This window comes from Apiospora hydei (assembly GCF_038363865.1).
Source record: "Apiospora hydei strain CBS 114990 chromosome Unknown utg000004l_segment0_segment0, whole genome shotgun sequence".
In the NCBI taxonomy this organism is placed as follows: Eukaryota; Fungi; Ascomycota; class Sordariomycetes; order Amphisphaeriales; family Apiosporaceae; genus Apiospora; species Apiospora hydei.
This window is the reverse complement of record NW_027117363.1, coordinates 905,988-924,703: the sequence shown is the minus strand read 5'-3', so window position 1 is coordinate 924,703 and position 18,716 is coordinate 905,988. Positions and strand designations below refer to the sequence as shown.

The 18,716-nt window shown below is 55.8% G+C and overlaps 7 protein-coding genes across 7 annotated transcripts; 4 read left to right on the top strand and 3 right to left on the bottom strand.

Annotated features, from left to right (window-relative positions):
• Positions 1–1,573: 1,573 nt before the first annotated feature.
• PG997_002807 (GMC oxidoreductase) lies at positions 1,574–3,670 on the top strand (the record flags this gene model as incomplete). The annotated part of the gene is made up of 4 exons (XM_066807122.1): positions 1,574–1,620; positions 1,720–1,729; positions 1,767–2,759; positions 2,795–3,670. 4 exons carry the CDS (start codon positions 1,574–1,576, stop codon positions 3,668–3,670), a joined length of 1,926 nt encoding a protein of 641 aa, XP_066670740.1.
• Positions 3,671–5,320: 1,650 nt separating this feature from the next.
• On the top strand, positions 5,321–5,542 carry PG997_002806 (uncharacterized protein; the record flags this gene model as incomplete). Its single annotated transcript, XM_066807121.1, has 1 exon — positions 5,321–5,542. One exon carries the CDS (start codon positions 5,321–5,323, stop codon positions 5,540–5,542), a length of 222 nt encoding a protein of 73 aa, XP_066670739.1.
• Positions 5,543–8,456: 2,914 nt separating this feature from the next.
• Positions 8,457–9,915, top strand: PG997_002805 (uncharacterized protein; the record flags this gene model as incomplete). Its single annotated transcript, XM_066807120.1, has 3 exons — positions 8,457–8,697; positions 8,926–9,344; positions 9,409–9,915. 3 exons carry the CDS (start codon positions 8,457–8,459, stop codon positions 9,913–9,915), a joined length of 1,167 nt encoding a protein of 388 aa, XP_066670738.1.
• Positions 9,916–12,246: 2,331 nt separating this feature from the next.
• On the top strand, positions 12,247–13,200 carry PG997_002804 (uncharacterized protein; the record flags this gene model as incomplete). Its single annotated transcript, XM_066807119.1, has 1 exon — positions 12,247–13,200. One exon carries the CDS (start codon positions 12,247–12,249, stop codon positions 13,198–13,200), a length of 954 nt encoding a protein of 317 aa, XP_066670737.1.
• Positions 13,201–13,384: 184 nt separating this feature from the next.
• Positions 13,385–14,301, bottom strand: PG997_002803 (MFS general substrate transporter; the record flags this gene model as incomplete). Its single annotated transcript, XM_066807118.1, has 2 exons — positions 13,385–14,113; positions 14,161–14,301. The coding sequence occupies 2 exons, from the start codon at positions 14,299–14,301 to the stop codon at positions 13,385–13,387; spliced, it is 870 nt and encodes a 289-aa protein (XP_066670736.1).
• A 908-nt stretch (positions 14,302–15,209) lies between these two features.
• On the bottom strand, positions 15,210–16,208 carry PG997_002802 (uncharacterized protein; the record flags this gene model as incomplete). The annotated part of the gene is made up of 1 exon (XM_066807117.1): positions 15,210–16,208. One exon carries the CDS (start codon positions 16,206–16,208, stop codon positions 15,210–15,212), a length of 999 nt encoding a protein of 332 aa, XP_066670735.1.
• Positions 16,209–16,801: 593 nt separating this feature from the next.
• PG997_002801 (P450 monooxygenase) lies at positions 16,802–18,716 on the bottom strand (the record flags this gene model as incomplete). Its single annotated transcript, XM_066807116.1, has 5 exons — positions 16,802–16,967; positions 17,053–17,648; positions 17,719–17,857; positions 17,923–18,404; positions 18,477–18,716. The coding sequence occupies 5 exons, from the start codon at positions 18,714–18,716 to the stop codon at positions 16,802–16,804; spliced, it is 1,623 nt and encodes a 540-aa protein (XP_066670734.1).

The window sequence follows — 18,716 nt, the reverse complement described above, 5'->3', positions numbered from 1 at the left end:
GCCGCCGGTCACCAGATGCCCAAAGGCACAGAGAGAGGGCCGAGGGGGGCCAGCAGGCCTAGCAGGGCAGAATGCTCTCTTGTCTCTATGCGGCAATTTTCTCTTGGGACATTGCACGAGCAACATGCGGTAATCTCCTAACCTACTGATCCCCTCGCACATGGAGTGGACTCTTATCCATGTCGAGCAGACCGCTTTGTGTGATCTGCGCCCAGAAAAATCGTGATAAGTCCCATTCTGCGGCGCTTGATGTAGTAGAAGAACGGCAGTTGCAAAGTCTATGACCCCTTATCGACAGGATGTTGTTGTACGGCCTTTGACGACAAGGGCATCTATGTGCATGCGTAAGAGAACTTGGCGTCCTGTATGCGTGGATGTGACGTCAAAAGATGCAAAGCGAGGTGATATTATGCATCTTTGACAGAGGCCGTGTGTTCGTCCCCCTGAGCTAAATCGATAGATCATAGATCATCTGCTGATCGTCTCTCCCTTGCTGGCATACTGGCAACAGCCTGGCAGCATTCACGATGGATGCTATAGACGGTCTGATCTCGCAGCATGAACATTGCGTAACCGGCGTCCTGGCCCTGTGTTGCTTAATTGCCTGCGATGTTGTGCACTGGATGGACCACAGATCCACCTCGTCCAGCTTCGCGAGTTGGGAGGACGAGGACGCCCGAACTGTTGGGTCACGACGACGAGCCGTTTTGCCGAACCACTGTTGCGATGCTGTGCCTCGTGCTGTGCCTCCTGAGCCGTTCGACTCCCAGACCCCGTCAAGCCATTTGCGCTATTATCAACTGCTGTGCCGTATTGTCTGTGCAGTTTTGACTTTCGGGGTGGGTTGCATTTCCCCACCGTGGATGTTTGCTGGACCCCTTCCCTGTCGAGATTGAAGGATGGACACAGACATGGTTCCCAACAGGCCTGATCCCTGCACCCTGTCAGCACCCAGTGTGAAAGGGAGTCGAGCTCAACGGTCTTCCGCAGTGTATCAGACCAGAGGTGCTCAAACGGGGAATGGCGGCCTATAGCCCTATTGGTCCCCGATGGCCGGGACAAGGTTGGGAGCTTCTGGAAAATGAACTGCGCGTGATGATCAATCAACACCGACTCGTTCAGGAAGTCATCATGACTATCACACCTTTACTCGCTGGAGTTGGGCTGTGCAGCTCTGAGAGAGAGAGAGGGTAGGGTAGGGGGGTGCCATCTGACGATACGGTGTCCCGGGCAGCCGGGAATGCAAGCTCCCTCCTTGAGCCTCGGGATCTTTGCCCCGTGGGTCAGCCGTTCTCCTTTTTCTGGGCCTGCCGAAGCAATCCCACGGGTTCTTAAGCAACTTGGCGCCCTATCTCGATCTGAGTTGCATCCGGCTCTCTACCACCTCACCACCATCCAGCTTCATCGCTGCGTCACTCCTTTTGGTTCCAGTCTGGTTTTTTCTGCTGCCTCGTCGTCGTGTCTGTCACTCGTTTACCGCAGCTCGACCAAAGCGACCTCATCGTCGTCGCATACCACATTCTTTTTCTCTCTAATCCCCACCCATAATCGACATCTGTATTCGTAGTTCATAATGAAGCCCGTCGTGTCCGCTGCCCTCCTGGCAGGAACCGCCTCTGCGTAAGTTCCCGCTATCCATCCGGCCCAGCTAAGAGATTGTGTACTGACTCACTACCCGGCAGATTCAACGATTGGACTTTCCCAATCCACCCGGAGCAGGACATCTACGGTCCCAATGGCGACAACTACCCGAGTGCTGGCCCCAGGCCAACTCGACGTACGAGTACGTCGTTGTCGGCTCGGGTCCCGGTGGTGCTCCTCTGGCCGCCCGTCTGGCTCTTGCCGGCCACTCGGTCCTCGTGATCGATGCCGGTGAGGACCACGGAACTGATAGGCAGCTCGAGGTGCCTGCCCTGCACCCGTACGCCAGCGAGTACAATCCCAGTCGCTGGGACTACTTCGTGAACCACTACGCCAACGAGACCCAGGCCATCCGTGATACCAAGATGACCTACGTCACTCCCAAGGGCGAGTACTACGTCGGCACCAACCCTCCTGAGGGCAGTGTAAGGAAGGGTGTTTTGTACCCTCGTGCCGGTACCCTCGGAGGCTGCTCCCAGCACAACGCCTTGGTCACCGTCAAGCCGACCAGGAACGATTGGAACCACATTGCCGAAATCACCGGCGATGATTCCTGGAATGCCGACAAGATGCAGGGCTACTTCGAGAAGATGGAGTCTTGCAACTACCTCCCCAACAGCATTGCCGGCCACGGCTTCGGCGGCTGGCTGCAGACCCGCCTGACGCCCGTCGGCCTGATCGCCGAGGATCTGAAGGTCGCGTCCCTGGTCGTCGCTGCCGCTACCGCCATGGGCAAGGGCCTCTTGGGCAAGCTCGTCCACACCGTCACTGGTCTGCTCGAGATCTTGGCTCTGGACATCAACAACCCGGGCAAGAACCGAGACTCGCTCGAGCAGATCTACCAGATCCCCCTGGCCATGGACGAGAACTACTCCCGCAGCTCGCCCCGCACGCTCCTGCTCGAGGTCGCCCGCGCCACCAACGACGACGGCTCCAAGAAGTACAAGCTCGACATCGCCCTCAACACCCTGGTCACCAAGGTCAAGTTCGACACCTCCGCCACCACGCCCAAGGCTACCGGCGTTGACTACCTGGTCGGAAAGAGCCTGTACCGTGCCGATCCCCGTGCCAGCACCGAGGACGGTGGTATCCCCGGCTCTGTCTACGCCAGCCGCGAGGTAATTGTCTCTGCCGGTGCCTTCAACACCCCCAGCTCCTGAAGCTGAGCGGTGTCGGCCCCAAGGAGGAGCTCGAGACCCACGGCATCGAGGTTGTCAAGAACCTGCCCGGCGTCGGCGGCAACATGCAGGACCGCTACGAGGTCGGCGTCGTCGGCAAGGCGCCCACCCCCTTCGCCCTGCTCGAGAAGTGCAAGTTCCTGAACGGCACCGACCCGTGCTACGACCAGTGGACCCACGGCGTCGGCGGCACCCTCAAGGGCGGCTACACGACCAACGGCATCGCCTTCGGCTTCCTGCACCACTCCTCGCAGGCCGACAAGCACGGCGACCAGGACCTGTTCCTCGGCGGCGTCCCGGCCTTCTTCAACGGCTACTTCCCCGGCTACTCCGTCCACGCCACCTCGGACCTGAGCATCTGGACCTGGCTCACGCTCAAGGCGCACTCGCGCAACAACGCGGGCACCGTCAACATCACCTCGGCCAACCCGCGCGACACGCCGCAGATCACCTTCCACTCGCTCGGCGAGGGCGTCGGCGGCGAGCAGGACCTGCAAGCCGTGCTCGAGGGCATGAAGTACGGCATCGAGGCCTTCGAGGGCCTCGTCCCGCTCGACGGCGCCTTCGACCGCGTCTGGCCCCCGCCCGAGGTCAAGTCCGACGAGGACCTCAAGCAGTTCGCCCGCGACGAGCACTGGGGCCACCACGCCTCCTGCACCGCGCCCATCGGCGCCGACGACGACGCCATGGCGGTCCTCGACGGCAAGTTCCAGGTCCGTGGCGTCGAGGGCCTGCGCGTTGTCGATGCGTCCATCTTCCCCAAGATCCCGGGCATGTACATCGTCGCGGCCATCTACATGGCTAGCGAGAAGGCCGCCGATGTCATCATCGAGGCTGCCAAGTCCTCTTAAGTGCGCAGACAATGTGCCAGAGGCTGCTCAGATTTGGGGGGATCGGCAAGAACAGTACCTACCCAGAGATGAGATCTAAATGTAGTAAATCGTTCAATTGACAGCTGTGCAGCCCGAAGGTGCGCTGTTACTTACATCTAAAAGTGTACATCTATTAAATATAAGGCTGTGTACGCTCGGAATACTGTATTGCATCTGACATGTTTTTGAATCAATTGTACGTTCAGAGGCCTCTAAGTGTGTATGCCCCGCCTGTTTCCTGATTAGCGCTTTACCCCAGGCGGTTTGCTTCTAGAAGTAAGCGCTAGACCACTGTATCACGCCTGCCGTCAGTGACTTTGTGACGCTTAATAATGAACCTTATATTGAGGGGATGTTTCATTTCCACAGTTCATCGTGGAGCTCGCGCCTTCACTCACATCCGATCACGAATTCATCCGACAATGCAATGGTAACGTATTCACAATCGGAGCATACCTATTGACTTTCGTGGTCAAGCTAGCTCGAGAATCAATGCGATCGGACGGAAACAACTTACATTTATCGCCAACGACAACCGGTCAGCTCAATGTGGCGGCTGACTCACTACCATCCGAAATCCAACGTTGGACGCAGATCCCTCCAGTCACTTGGGACCTTTCACTCTCGCAAACCAGCCAGTAGACTGGTGGGAAGTCGCTCAAGTGCACTCGCCGCACCCAGAAGCAGAGAAGCCCACTGCCACGACGGCCGAAATGTCTTTGTCAGATTTCCCGGTCCCGTCTCTCGCCCCTCGTATCCGACACCCTCCTCCAGCTCAGCTGAAGCTTGGCGCATGGGATGAACCGTACCTAGACCGGCATTTGGGTGCGTCACACACGCAGAACCTCACAGTGGTATGTGGTACAATGGGGTTCTGGAAGCCCAGTCGCCCGCTGCATGGGGTTTCACCTACACGACTTGGACATGCATGGAAACAGGCTGTCGCTGTATAAGGGTCTTACCAACGCTGCCTTGGGTGGGGTGACTCTCTGTCTGCTTACCTACTTCTCCCACTTTCCCATCAACTTTCTTCTTTTCGGAGAGAATGAGAACGAAAAAAACAATACGCAGATATGCCAGGTAGCTGCGCAAAGACAACATGATATTGTTGCAGCTGGCTATATTGTCTCTAGTGCCGACAGTCTGGACACTCGGCGTTCCACTGACTTCGGCAATGGGGCTGGATCCCGTCAACCAATTCTGCAGGTATGACAATCAACACTTCGGCCTCGAGAAAGTCTTGCCCCGCCTGTTCAACCCGGTTTCCCTCACTCGGTCCCTTCTTTGGCAGTTTTGCATCGTTGGCTAGAGCTGACTGTGGTCGTGAAACAGTCGATGGTATCACCAGAGCCAAGTGAAGAACGGCATCTTGTACATTGATGGCGGACAGGCGTCCTTCTCGGATCGCTCACAATTCGACAACGTACGTGGCCTATCTCATTCCCTGTGAATAAAGAGGTAGCATTAGGACCGTGACTAATTAGATTCAAGCCGGCTGCCCACGACGACCGACTGAACTACACAGGCCCCATCACCCTGGGTCAAAGTTAGTACTCAAGTATCTCGTGTCACCGCTGCCTATGGCGCCTGCTAACGGGGTTTGAAGACAACTATGTCATTGCGATTGACATGACCAAATCATGGGACTGGAAAAAGAACATCAGTGAAGTTGTCATCAACAAGACCGTCGCCGAAGGGACATCAAACTACGTCCCAAAAGTCGGTTCAGGAGCTCTCTTCCACGGTCCGCCCAACGACCCTCAGATATATCTCTACGGCGGTGTGACTTCCGCCCTCAACACTTCGTTCATTGATTACCAAGCGCCGACGACAAACCAATATGCCTTGTAATGTGCCACCCTTACGATTGCCATGACTTTGCTAACAGCTATGCCCAGATGGGGATTCAATACCCAGACGCATGGGTGGACTCAATACGACGTTTCGCTGGCCGCGCCGCAGCGTCCGAGCTGGGGAGCTTTCGCCGAAGCTCCCGAACAAGGCATGGCGTTCTATCTTAACGGAATGATCTCGAACATGTCGTCGGCGATCACTGCCAGCGCAAACACTCCCCAGACCAATTTGGCAGGAATGATAGCGCTGGATCTACAGAAGCAAACGGTAGGAGGCTCCTCCGCCAATTTCAGGCTATGCGTAACTGATGATGTTCCAACAAAGGCTACGAATATCTCAACAAATACTCTCGGCGATGGTTCTCCTAGAGTACGGGGTGGAATGGTCTACATACCTCAAATCGGTCAAAAGGGTGTGTTGGTAACCGTCGGAGGTGCCACTGGCAGCCAGCAGTCACCGACTCTAGGTAAATCAGTTACCCTCATGCTTCCACTGTACCTTTTCTGACAGATACTTAGTCAGTATGAACCAGGTGAGCATCTTCGATGTCGCTACTATCGGTACTTCGAATGCGGCGAATGGCTGGATGTCCCAGACCATTACAGGCGCTGCCCCACTACCACGAGTCGACTTCTGTGTAGTCTCAGTGTCTGCACCTGATGACTCCAGCTTCAACATATTTCTTTATGGAGGTGTGTTACCCGTGTTTTGACCCAAAGGCTTGTGCTGATCTTTCCAGGTTGGGATCACACCAAGAGCGCCTACTATGACGACATATGGGTTCTCAGTCTCCCATCATTCATATGGATCAAGGTGTGTATTGCGCAGTCCAAGTCCATGGCGATTTCTTGCATCTTGCTTGCTTCCAATGACCTCCAGAAGAGTCCTCGATCTGACTACTATTGCCCTCTAGATCTATGAGGGCGTCTTACCTCGCCTAGGACACGACTGTCATCTCGTTGGAGGTCGGCAGATGATTACGGTCGGGGGCATCAACAGCACAGATATTACAGGAAACTGTGACTGGGAATGGATGGGGGTAGCTATACTAGACCTATCGACGAATGCTTGGGGAGCGTATTCGATGCCCATAAGCCACCGTACGAGGTTACCCCGGAAATTTCAGCGGTAATCGGTGGCGGACCCAGGGGAGAGGCCACGAAACTCCTGCCCAGTGGAGGTTGGACCTCGTTTCAAATCGCGAACCTCTTCACCGGCACCAGCAACCAGTCTGCACCATACCATGTACCGAGCGACAATAATAGCGCAACACCACGAGTCGACAATTCGGATGGCGGATCGAGCTCGACCAGCGTCGGCGCGATCGTTGGTGGCACTGTTGGTGGAGTTGCGTTTCTCGCCATTGCAGTAACAGTCCTTTACTGTTGGCGAAGAAGGCGGCTGCGGCAGGGCCAACCGACGCCAGAGCTGGCTGCCCGCGATGACACCAAGCCAGAAACAACGCAATTTGCCACGGCAGTGCCTCCAGCAATCGGTGATCCGCAGTACACCCCTCATTCACCCAACACGCCAACGTCAGAACTTGCTGGAACGAGCGCCGTCAACGAACTGCCCGGGGAGCAGAGACTGGCAGAGTTGCCTGAGAGCCGCTTCGCGAGGCCGTGGAATGAAGAGAGCGCCTTCTATCACGAGGCGGGATATGATCACCAAGGGGCGCAACATGGGGGGTTGCACACGCCAAAATGGGGAAATCATGGCGGTTGAAGGGTATTAATTGCATGTGGCTTTCTCGGAAACGGGGTGAAGAGAACTCTCCGACGTGAACGAATCGTTCGTGGATTGATTGCTATATTTGGTGCTTTTACTAATGATGGTCGATACTTCATTGCGTGCAGCTACAGGTGCAAGATCACACTACAGGCCCAATAGACCTCAGAAAGGATGGATGGTTCACACGGCTGATGCGAAGGGGTCTAACATCATCAATGATCACATACCCGCTCTATTATTAGACATCACGAAAAGGAGGACGGTCAAGATAATGCAGGAAAACGCCACATTGAATCGTCCCGAACATGTTAAGTCTGTATAAACTGGGCATAAGAGGAAGAAAGTTCATTTGAGGCGAAAAGCAAAGGCGTTGCCTGCAGTGTGACTTCACTTGTCTCCCAGAAGCAGACTGACAACGAGTCATCGCTATGCAGCCACGGTCTCGGTCCTATTCGAAAAGTACAATTCAATAGACATGCTGACGGGCTGCTTATTGTGCAGGCGCGGAACGCGTCGCTGCGAATGAGACCACCGGAACAGCCCATGATTGCCTGCATTCATTCGTCAGCAACTTGCATTAGAACTCGCATAGCGATGTCTTGGAAAGGCGCCCCTGCTCACACTAACCTGCCGGAGCTGCATGTCAGCATCGGCTGTGGAACCTCGATGTACAGCAGCTTCACCTTCCCAATTCTTCAGCTAGGGATTTCTAATACTCTCTTGATGAAGCGACGGAAATTACTATGCTGAAGCAGTCTCATCGGTTCAGGCGCCAACCCCGCATGTGGTCTATTTTTGCACGCACGCACACCCACACACACCTGTCGCCGGCACGCGGTCCATACTGGGGTTCAATTCCTTCGTGAGCCGGCTGGAATCTGGGATGGCGGACGGAAAGTGCACTTCTGACCAGGTGAGTGGCAAGGAGTTGTCAGCCTCGGATATCCGAGACTACTACTACATAACGCGCCTTGGACCTTTGACACCCTGATGCATGAAGATCGAGGCGAGACGCTCGCATAAGGAACGTTGCGACCCCTGACCGAGATAATCGAAGGCTGCCGCAGTCAGGTCAGTTTCCGACAAAAGTACTTTGCACCTGAGCGGTCCAAACGGCGGCCAATCAATGTTCTCTACCGGACCAGTAGCAACCAGGCAACCGACCACCAACCAGTTCAACATGTCGGCAGACCTGATCAATAACGTTATCGCGCAAGGCCAGCGCTTGGCTACACACAGCTGGGAGTACGGTACCTTTGCTGAAGCTCTGCTTGAGTGGCATCATCCGCAGTACTCCGTCTTTGGCCCCGACCCGTTCCCCAACGGCAAAGTGCCCGTGCTCCAGGTCGACGACGTGCAATCGCTTGCCTACGCGAAGCCCCATATCTGGACGAACCAGAGTACGCTTGTCGATGGTGATGGTGAGTTGTTGGTCTTCTTGCTCCATTGGTGTCTTTGTTCTTATTGCGCGAGTGTGTCCTGTTCGTGATCGTGCTTTCGCCTCAAAGTGGTGGGAATAGCTGAAGTGCTTATTCCCTGCCCCCATCTCTTTCATTCGGGTGAACTGCCCGCCTATCAACATCATCAGTTGATTGATCAGAAGAGTACACAAGCTTCTCACATGCTGACTCCCCAACCCAACCCCACAGGCGCCGCCGGCGATCCCGCCTCCCTGGGCGTCTCGGCCATCCTGATTGGCCAGACCCAGCCCGCGTACCTGGCCGCCGCGGGCCGCCAGATGGACCATCTCCTGACCGCGGTGCCGCGCTGGCCCAACGGCGCCATCAGCCACCGCGAGGCCGTCGCGGAACTCTGGGCCGACTTCGTCTACATGGCGCCGCCCGCCCTCGCCTACTGGGCCGTCCAGACGACCGACGCGGGCCTGCTGGCCGAGGTGCTGCGGCAGTGCTCCTTGTACCGCGACGTCCTGGGCGTTCCTCATGATAGTAGTGGCAAAAACGACTCCCTCGCGGCGGGCAGGCTTTGGCACCACATCATCGGCCCCGAGACGCAGGACCTGGGCATCTGGAGCACGGGGAACGCGTGGGCGGCCGCGGGCATGACGCGGGTGCTGGCGACGGCGCTCAAGTTCCCAAACGGCAACAGCACCAAGACGAAAAAAGCAGTCCAAGGATCTCGACGCCGGGATCCAGACCGTCAAGGCCATCGTGCGCGACATCCTCGATGCCGCCATCGCTCTCGATGCCGCGGAACCTAACGAGCCGCTGCTGCGCAATTACCTCAACGACACGACCTGGTTCGGCGAGCTGTCGGGCACGACGCTGCTGACGGTGACGGTGTACCGGCTGGCGGTGCTGGCGCCCGACGAGTTCGGCGGCGGTGTCGGCGACGACGAGAAGAACGGAGGCAGTGACAGCATCAGCAAGGGAAAATACGTTGAGTGGGCCGACGCCAAGCGGCCCGAGATCGTCTCGCGCGTCAACGCGCAGGGCCTGCTCTCGCCCGTCATCAACCCGCTCAACTGGGGCGACCGCACGCCGGGGACGGAGTCGCCCGAGGCGCAGGCGTTTGCGCTGCTCATGTTTGCGGCGTGGCGGGATTACCAGGAGGCGGGGCGGAAGAAGGGGACAGGCACGACGCCGCCGGGGAAGTGGAAGGGCAAAGGGAAGGGGAACTGAACCTAGTTAGAGAAGGACGGATTGGTTAGCCAGTGGGCGCAGAAATGCAGTGCAGATATGCGTGGATTTCCATGAGACAATACATGGCAATTGCATCACATTAACACATCAAGACCGTTTCACACGAGTAGACATGGCCACGCAAATTGGAAGTTTGGCGAAAAGCCATGAGGTCTCATTAGTTATTAATAAAGTGGTATGCCAGTTTGGCATGAAGTGCTGCGAAGGGCTGATATCCCCCAATGGTAGATGCATATTGCTCCCGGCAAAGCTCCCCTCTCAACAACAACCCCTCGTCTCGTAGTCGGACTCCTCCTCAGTCCTGCTCGTCTCGATAAGTGAAATCAAATGGCCTGCATTTAAGGACGGGAGAAATATGTCCGTTCAAAGTGCCGATGTAGATGAAGGGGGACGTGGTCCAATCCAGTCACGGGGTTGGGTGATCTTCCCGGGGTGTCAGCCACAGTATGAAGAAGTAGTGGCTTCGACACCCGCATGTCCTGCAACACGGGGGACCCGAAGAAGAATGGGGGAATGGACTGATATGAGTGGGTGACCGTGGTTTTCTCCCATCCGAACTCGAGCGACCCGGTAGTGGGTGCATTTCGGCAAATTGTGGAGTGATGCTTGCCTATGATATCACAAGCTCACAAGATGAGTTGTGTGAGTGTACGTCGGTATGCCGCCGGCTACTCAAACCCGCCGTATCAAACAGCGGCACAGCGTCATGTCCAAGCGTAGGTGTGACCATTTGGATGAGGTAGGATGGGTGTTTCACGCGATTGCTCGTTACGGTAATCGAAACGGTATATCACGTGCAGCGTGTATTGCTGGCAGCCCATCGGTAGCAGTGGGATACTAGCGAGTGATGGCGTAGGATGAGTGTGGTGAAGCCGCAGTAGAATATCCCTGCTGAATGGCTCTGACTCCTTCAATGACGAGGTTTCATCAGTCTGGCGGCTTTCCTGCAGTAGCACTTGACGTGCAGCTTGAGATAATGCAGCTCGATCTCGAGGTGGCCGGCTCTCTGCAGTCTGGGCAGATCGGAGACGGAGACGTAACGGTCGCTCCTGCACTCGTTTTCGCAATTAGGTGTCATTTTTCTTCCTTTTCTTTCTGGATATCGAGAAGATGGAAAGGGTGACAGAAGGTTTGTTGCTGCTGGTTTGGCGATGTGCCAGAGCTGTAATTGTAATAGCTGCAATAGTGGCAGTGCGAGATGGTCACGCGAACCGGGTCACAGACCACTGAGATCGATGGGCAGGTTCATTTCATCTTAGATTGAATTGACTGAGAAGAAATTGCCATTCCGTAGAAATGACAGGTCCTGTGACTTTTAACGTGTTCTCTCCATTGCGGCAAATTTAAAGTAACAAATAATAAGCACGCATCGTGACTTCGGAGACAGCTTACAGCAGCTGTCAATGACGAGCCCTATTATTGAGTTGACAGAAAAACTGGTTCCTTGAAACGGGATGACACCCAAACTTAAAGCTTAACTCTATCCTGCGTGTCGCACCAACGGCCGCCCCCGAGCATATCTCACGAGATCTCGGAATGTTAATCGACTTGAGTACGCTGCATCACCCCTCGAAGGTTGCGTGCAGCTGGCCTAGAATGTCAACTTTGGCATCAGTTGTCGCACTCGACCCCATTTTCTCAGGTCACCAGTGCGCCGGTTGCTGAGACACTCTTCCTCGCCCGCTTGAATGGACAGCTGATGTCATTTGGCCAGCAAAACTTGGTTTCCACCAAGTAGCCGGCTGTGGACGGTTGTGATGCCAGCATTTGATGCGAGGTAAATGCCGTCGGCGATTGTTATTACACGCGCTGGCTTCAGGCAGAGTAGGAGACGGGGTTTCATTTTCTGGAGATGGTAATTTTCGTCCTTGGCTCTTGGCATTCCAGACACAGTAGAGTGCGGTCTCTCTTTAGCTGTACCAGGGCCATGCGGCTAGTAAATTCCGAATTAGGGGTCTTCGTGGGATCCATACCTTAGTGGGCAGCGCTGCCAATCACGACTGTCGAACTCGGTTGACAAGCTGCTACTGTCGTCAGAAAAGTCCCAACAACAAATATGTTGATGGCCCTAACAACCGGTCCCGAGGGACAGAGTGGGACTGTTGCTGTCGATATGCATGTGACAAATGATGCTGTCTTCTGTTCATCGTATTAAGCTGTCCGTATAGCACATCTGTAAAAGGCAAGTCAGTACCACCAAGTGTTGCTGTCACGTTTGCATCGCCACCCCGCATGATCCAAGTGTAAGGTTGTGTGATACCAACTCACCGGGACGTCCAGCCCGCTCCCACCCGCTACCCGTCGCACAAAATGGGTCACACAACCAACACCACCAATAGCAGCCCCTTCCCGGGCTTCACAAAGATATCGGACCAGATTTACATCCATCACTCCGATCGCAATGACAACACCGCCGCGAAAGGTGGGGATGATGAATCCTCCCCTGATATTATCATTATCTACGGCTGGGGCGACGGCCGTCCTCGAAATGTCTCCAAGTACATCGAAGGGTACCGGGCGCTGTTTCCGCGGGCCACAATAATTGCGGTTTTGGCGACGACCTTCAAAGCAGCCTACCAGCCACTGCACGAGCGGACAGAGGGCATAATGCCCGTCATCGACGCGGCTTTCTCCGACAAGGATCAAACGCAGCAAAAGAAGCCGCCCCGCGTGCTGCTCCACGCCATGTCAAATGCGGGCGGCATCAATCTGGCGTCGACGCTCAACGCTCACTTGGCACGATATGGGACACCGTTGCCGCACCGTGTCATGGTGTTGGACTCGGTGCCAGGTGGCGTTGTGTTCCACCAGCAAGTAGGGCGTTGGTCGCGGGCCATGGCCATCGGTATGAGTCGGTCGCTGCCCCGCTGGGTGCCACAGGCGATGCTGCAGGCTGTGTTCTACGTATTCCTGTGGGTGCATAAGTTGTGGGAATTCATCCTAAGGCGGCATCATGCCGGCGCCTGGAGTCGCGAGGCGGTAAACCGCCATGAGATGGTTCCTGTGCCGGCCCTAGCAGCCAAAGATAGCAAGGTTGTCGATGAATACCACGGGCCAAGGCGCCTGTATCTGTATTCCAAGGAGGACGATATCATTGGATGGGAAGACATCGAGGAACATGTCGAGCACGCCAGTAAACTAGGCTACCACGCCGACACGAAGCTTTTCGAGGGCTCAGGCCATGTCGATCATATGAGGCATCATCCGCAAAAATACTGGGAGAGTATAGCCAGGACCTGGAGAAAAGCGCATGGTGCTGTATGACCGGTTTGAACTGCATGTAGTGTCATCCCAATATCGGCAGATCGCTGTATTGAATTCCAAACTGGATAAGACTCAGCATCTCGGCGTACATCATATGCTGTGGCATAAGGAAACTGTAGCATACTTCTCAAGTGGCTGCTTGAATCAATTCGAATGCCCAATATTTACCGAGATTCCATCATGTCTATCCTCCATGTGTGCAACTCGTAACAGTGTATACTGTCGTGCAACTCGTCACAGTATAGATCATCATGCCGAACTCGTCCACGTCTACGAGCCATTGATCGACTCTAGCGCGCCTCTGCGTGATGCTAGCTTCGTCAAGGTCGCGCGGCGTCGGCCAGAGCTCATCAATACACAGGTTTCCCTCAGGCCATTGTGCCAGGTGATCGTTGTACTTCTGCTCCCACTCCCGTCGGGTCTTGGCTTCCCACAAGGACTTGCTCGAGGGTGCCGGCAGTCCGTATAACTCGGTTTCCAGGAAGTTCGGTAGGCCTTCTTGCCGGGAGAGGACGGTGTCGAAAAGATATAGAACATACAGGGTCCGCCGCTTTGCTTCCGCGACTAGCCAGGCCTCCCAGCTTGGTCGGGCATGTTGCGGATCTGCCGAGCAGATGAGACCCTGATGTGAGGTTATGCAGGTCAGGTCTTGAAGATGCATCTTGGCTTGACGGAGGAATGACATGTTTCCGCCTTGGTTTAGACGGAAGAATGTGATCAGAGTGTAGATCAAGTAAGCTTGGAAGGTGGCCAGGATGTCGATGTCAGTAAAGGCCGACGCCGCCAGCTCGCTGATCTTGGACATTTCTTTCTGCAAGATCTCGGCGGCAGTATGTTCGTCCCCGGAGCGCGGGTTGTCACATTCACGGGCAATATTGAAACAGTTGACAAGTGTCTGACTCGGCACCGGTACCTGCAGTTGCATTGCATGGATGAAGGGGGATGCTTGGATCCGCTGACGGTCCCGTTCGCGTATGATTTGAGTACCCGGAAGATCAAGTCGAAGATTCCGGGGTGATATTCCTTGGGGATCTGTCCGGGAACAGGCACGTAGGGATGGAGCCATCTCGTAGCGATGTCGTTCACGCTGATGGGGCACATGAGGTCCAGTCCGCTGAAGTCCAGACTGTCCTGTGCATCTTGGCCACTGCTCCCAACGTCAGACGCAACGACAGTCCTCGCGGGCGACGTGGGCGACGCAGGCAATGTGGATGACGTGGGCGACGCCGGCGATACGGGCAACGTGGGTAACGCGGGTTTTGCAATCGGATCATCAAGCGTTGGGCGAGTATGTCGACGTGCCGATGTTGGTAGCAGTGTTGAGATCTTGGGTGGCAGAGTTGAGGCATCATCGGGGTAGATGCAAATGAAACGACTCTGTTTGCACCTCGCGCAGCTCTCCGAGCCCGTGCTGTTGATGCACTTGGCTTTAGCGCCGGCGCACTGGTTGCAAACCTTTTGGTTCGAAGTGGAACATCTCATGCCGTACACTTGCTAATGGTATTGTGAGAAAGGGCGTGAGATGGACGATGGGTTTCTGGGTTTGGAGTCATCAATCAACTCCATTGATTTCAATTGAGCCATTGGAAGTTGGCAAGTTGGTCGGTTCCTGAGGCAGCGACGGGCTAACTCGTGCTTGTTCAGTGGGAAAGTGCTCCTCTCCAGCATGATTTAAGTTGGCAGGAGACACCTTCGACCTCTCACTTGTGGGGGAGTGCCTGCCCTTTTTACCAGAGGCCTCATTCCATTTATCATCGACGCAAATTTGACCGTGAAAAGGACCCTCGAGGAGAAGCATCCTCGAAGTTGGACTTGAACATGCATTCACTGACTTGGGGGAAGACCCTGATAACTTGATAGCTCTTGCTACCAAAGAGGTAGGTATGTATTTTCAGTGTGATTCTTGTCCTCCAAAAGGGGGAGGAAATCAGCGTACGCGGTGTACCTAAAGAAGGGATCTATCTATCTATGCAAAGTAAAAGGGGCGCCAATGCATTGAATCATCTCACTCACTTCCAAGCAAGAATCTCGACCTGCAGAGCCACGTACCAAGCATCCTCATCATTCCCCCAATCCTCGAGCGCTCTGCACGTCCTCTCCACCTCATCGTCCGTGATCCCGGCCCTCCGCCAGCTCTCCCGAAACGTGTCGCCCGGCTGCAGCCGGCCGATGACGGAGTCGGCGAACCACTTGACATCCTCGCGTCCCGAGTGGACCGTCGCCCCGGCCCCCACGACCATCTTACCGCCGTCCTCGCTGATCTTGGTGTAGGCAGCCGCGCGACCCTTGCCGTTGCCGTAGATATCGTCTCCCTCGTCCCCTTCCTTCTTGACCTCGATCCAGGGCTTCCCGAACCCCGCCGCCCGGAACAGGCCCGGCATGTGCCCGCCGGGCAGGCACGCGTCCTCCTGCCGCCGGCTCAGCAGGTGCGCCATGTTGGCGGCCCAGACCCCGTCGATCTCGCAGCGGGGCGGGTAGAAGTGCAGCTCGGCCACGTCGCACGTGGCCAGCAGGCCGCCCGGCTTGAGCACGCGGCGCATCTCCCGGAGGGCCGAGGTGCGGTGCCACGCCGTCGGCAGGTGCGCGAACAGCTGGTTCGCGTGGACGACGCTGAACGCGCCATCAACAAAACGCAGGCGGTCGAGCTTGTCCTCCTTCTGGAACTGGATGGTCGCGCCGTTGCCGAAGCTCGCGCTCGTGATGTGGCCGTTGCCGTTGCCCAGCTGGATGGTCGCGGGCACCGCGGTCCGCGCCAGCTCCCGCGCCCGCTGGATCGTCTCCTTCGAGCTGTCGATGCCGATCACGTGGCCGCCCTTGGTCGAGTCGACGAGCCTGCTAAACCCGCACGTGATGGTGCCCGGACCGCAGCCGACGTCCAGGATCCGGTCCGAGGGCTTGAGGTAGGGTTTCAGGAAGCTCGCGTCCGAGTCCACGGTTCGGGAGGTGCGGTCCGCTATGGTGGCCGGGGAATAGCCTTGGGCGTCTTTCTCTATCTGTTGCTCAGACATGATTGAAGCTAACGATTCCTTTTTCTCAGGCGTTGCCCAGGCTTTCGGTTCCTGTTGCTCAGACATTGTTGCAGAACGAAACGACGAATGGATGCTTGCTTGTGAGAGTAGTATCAAGATGGGGCGAATTCCAAAAATGACTTGTTCACGTGGTGTTGCTTTGTGACCCTAAGACGGAATAGAATGTTGGTGATGGGAGAGTTGGGTAATTGTTGTCTGTTGCCGTGTTCTCTGGGAGTCCTGTCCACTGCAGAGCAAATAGACAATTGGGCAGATGACGTTGCAAGAATCAATGGAAAGAGGATCCAAGAGAGGAAAGAGTACGGGTAAAGCTATGGACGAGGAAGGGGACATGTGTGCCGTTCATACAAGTGCGTAGTGCTTGCCAGTTCCGTGTAAGTGAAATCAAGCATAAGCAGGTCCCGTCGGAGTTGAGAGCACGTACACACAGCAGGAGCGAATTGCGCATTACTCAACGCAGAATGCCAAACGCAGCATCATCCCAAAGTGTTGACTAAGAAGGTTGATATCAATTCTGCTAACAATCTAAGGTAAAATGCTGTGATGATCTAAGTCTGAATGCGACCCCAAGACTATGACTTCCTCCGCCTCACTCTCAGGGTGTTTCCAAGCGGAGGTGCAATGTGCCCAAAGAACCATTGGTTCTTGGGCCGTTCAGGGATCGGCTCGATCTCGTACCGTAATGCGATGTGCCCCAAGGCAATCTTCATCTGGTTCGCGGCGAAGAATCTCCCAGGGCTGAGGGGATTAGCATGTATGATACTAGCTACGAGCACATTATAGATATTTGCGACAGGATTGAAGACATGGGGGAGCAACTTACCAAGCATGCGACCCATGGCTGAACCCCATGAAGTGATCGCTCGTGTTGATCAAGGCCTGCGGCTTGTTGTTGACATTGCCGTCACTCTTGCCAGAGGCGGAGCCTTTCGCGAACCGAAATGCGTCGTAGGTTGTCGCTTTGGAGTAAATGTCATTGTCATGATGCACGCTCCAGCCCGAGATGCCGACCTTGGTTCCCCGGGGGATGTGCGAGCCACCCGGTAACGTGACACCCCCGGGCGCGACGACCATCTTCATAATACCCCTCTCGATGAAGCCGTTCAGCCGGAGGCTTTCGCGCAGCGCCGAGTCTACATGGGTCAGGCGAGCCATCATCGCCCGCGACCACGACGGAGCAGCGGTGGTAGCGCTAGCAGTCTCGTTCAAGACCTCGCGCCGCATCGTGTCGAGAAAGCTGACGCAGTCCGGAGACGAAGCGATGTCGAATACGGCGTTGGTCAGCGTGATGACGGATGACTGGATGGCTGCGAAGCAGAGGATGGCGAAACGGGTCGCGATCACGCGTGACTCGAGCTCTCTAGACTCGAGGCCTCCCTTCTGTACGGCGTGGTCGATGGCCCATTGGATGTAGTCACTCTGGTATCATTCCCTGTATTAGAACTTGGATACCAGATCTTCCGAGGGAACCGAATGGGAGTGGACTTACAGGAGGACTTGGATCGAACATCGGCAGCTTCTCCCTATTTTTCAGGATCCCCAACCGCTCCTTTATAGTCGGTAGGATGTACCTAGAGCATTTCTTATAGCGAAGGTAGTCTGCACTAGACACTAACGGCGCCAGGAATCTATGCAAGAGTAAGAGCATGTCAGCGTTGGGGGTTCAGTCGTGTATGCGAAAAGCACAACCTACGGTTTCAGAAAGCTCGGGAGGAGATTCAAGAAGGCGCCCGAAAGCGCGACGTTCCGATTGAAGGACTCACAAACCTCGAGGAACTCGGGCTCGCGACACAGGGGCAGCCCGACAAAGACACGAGTCGAGAGCCGCGCCACTATGCGCAGCAGGGTCTGGTACACGTTCACCTCGACCCACTCGTCGGTGTTGGTGCCCCAGCTGTCGGCCAGGGCCTGCTCCATCTCGTCGACGACGTCGTCGGCGAAGCTGTTCAGCTTCTTGGTGAGCTCATGGCGGATGATCTCCGGGTGGACGGGGTCCTTGACGAAGCTCGGGTGTGGGAACGTGTAGTCCGACTCGAGGAACTGGCGGTTGACGTCTTCCTGGCTGAGGGCCGAGTCTGGCTGCGCGAGCAGCCAGTCGATCTGGGATAGAGGAAGCACCACCTGGTACCCGTTGAGGAAGTAGGGCAGCACGTAGGCCTGGTTGTTCCTCGAGTACTGCACCGAAGGAAGATATCAGATAGTGATCCCATGAGGTAGGAGGGTTCGGATGTAGTGATATGCGCTTACCTTGTAGTAGCCCTCGTCAAGTAGAGTCTTGAGGCCAAAGAAGCTCTTTAGGTTCGCCTGGGCACGACTAAGCGGGCCGCTGTGGGGACCTGTGCCGACCCATGGCAGGCTCGGCGGCAGCGAAGCTCTGGAGAAGAGACGCCGCACAAGGTTGGCGAAGATTATGAGAGGTATAGCCACGGCCAAAATCTCCAAGGAAAGAACGGCTATGCGTGGCAAGTCCTCGATGTGGCCCAGCAT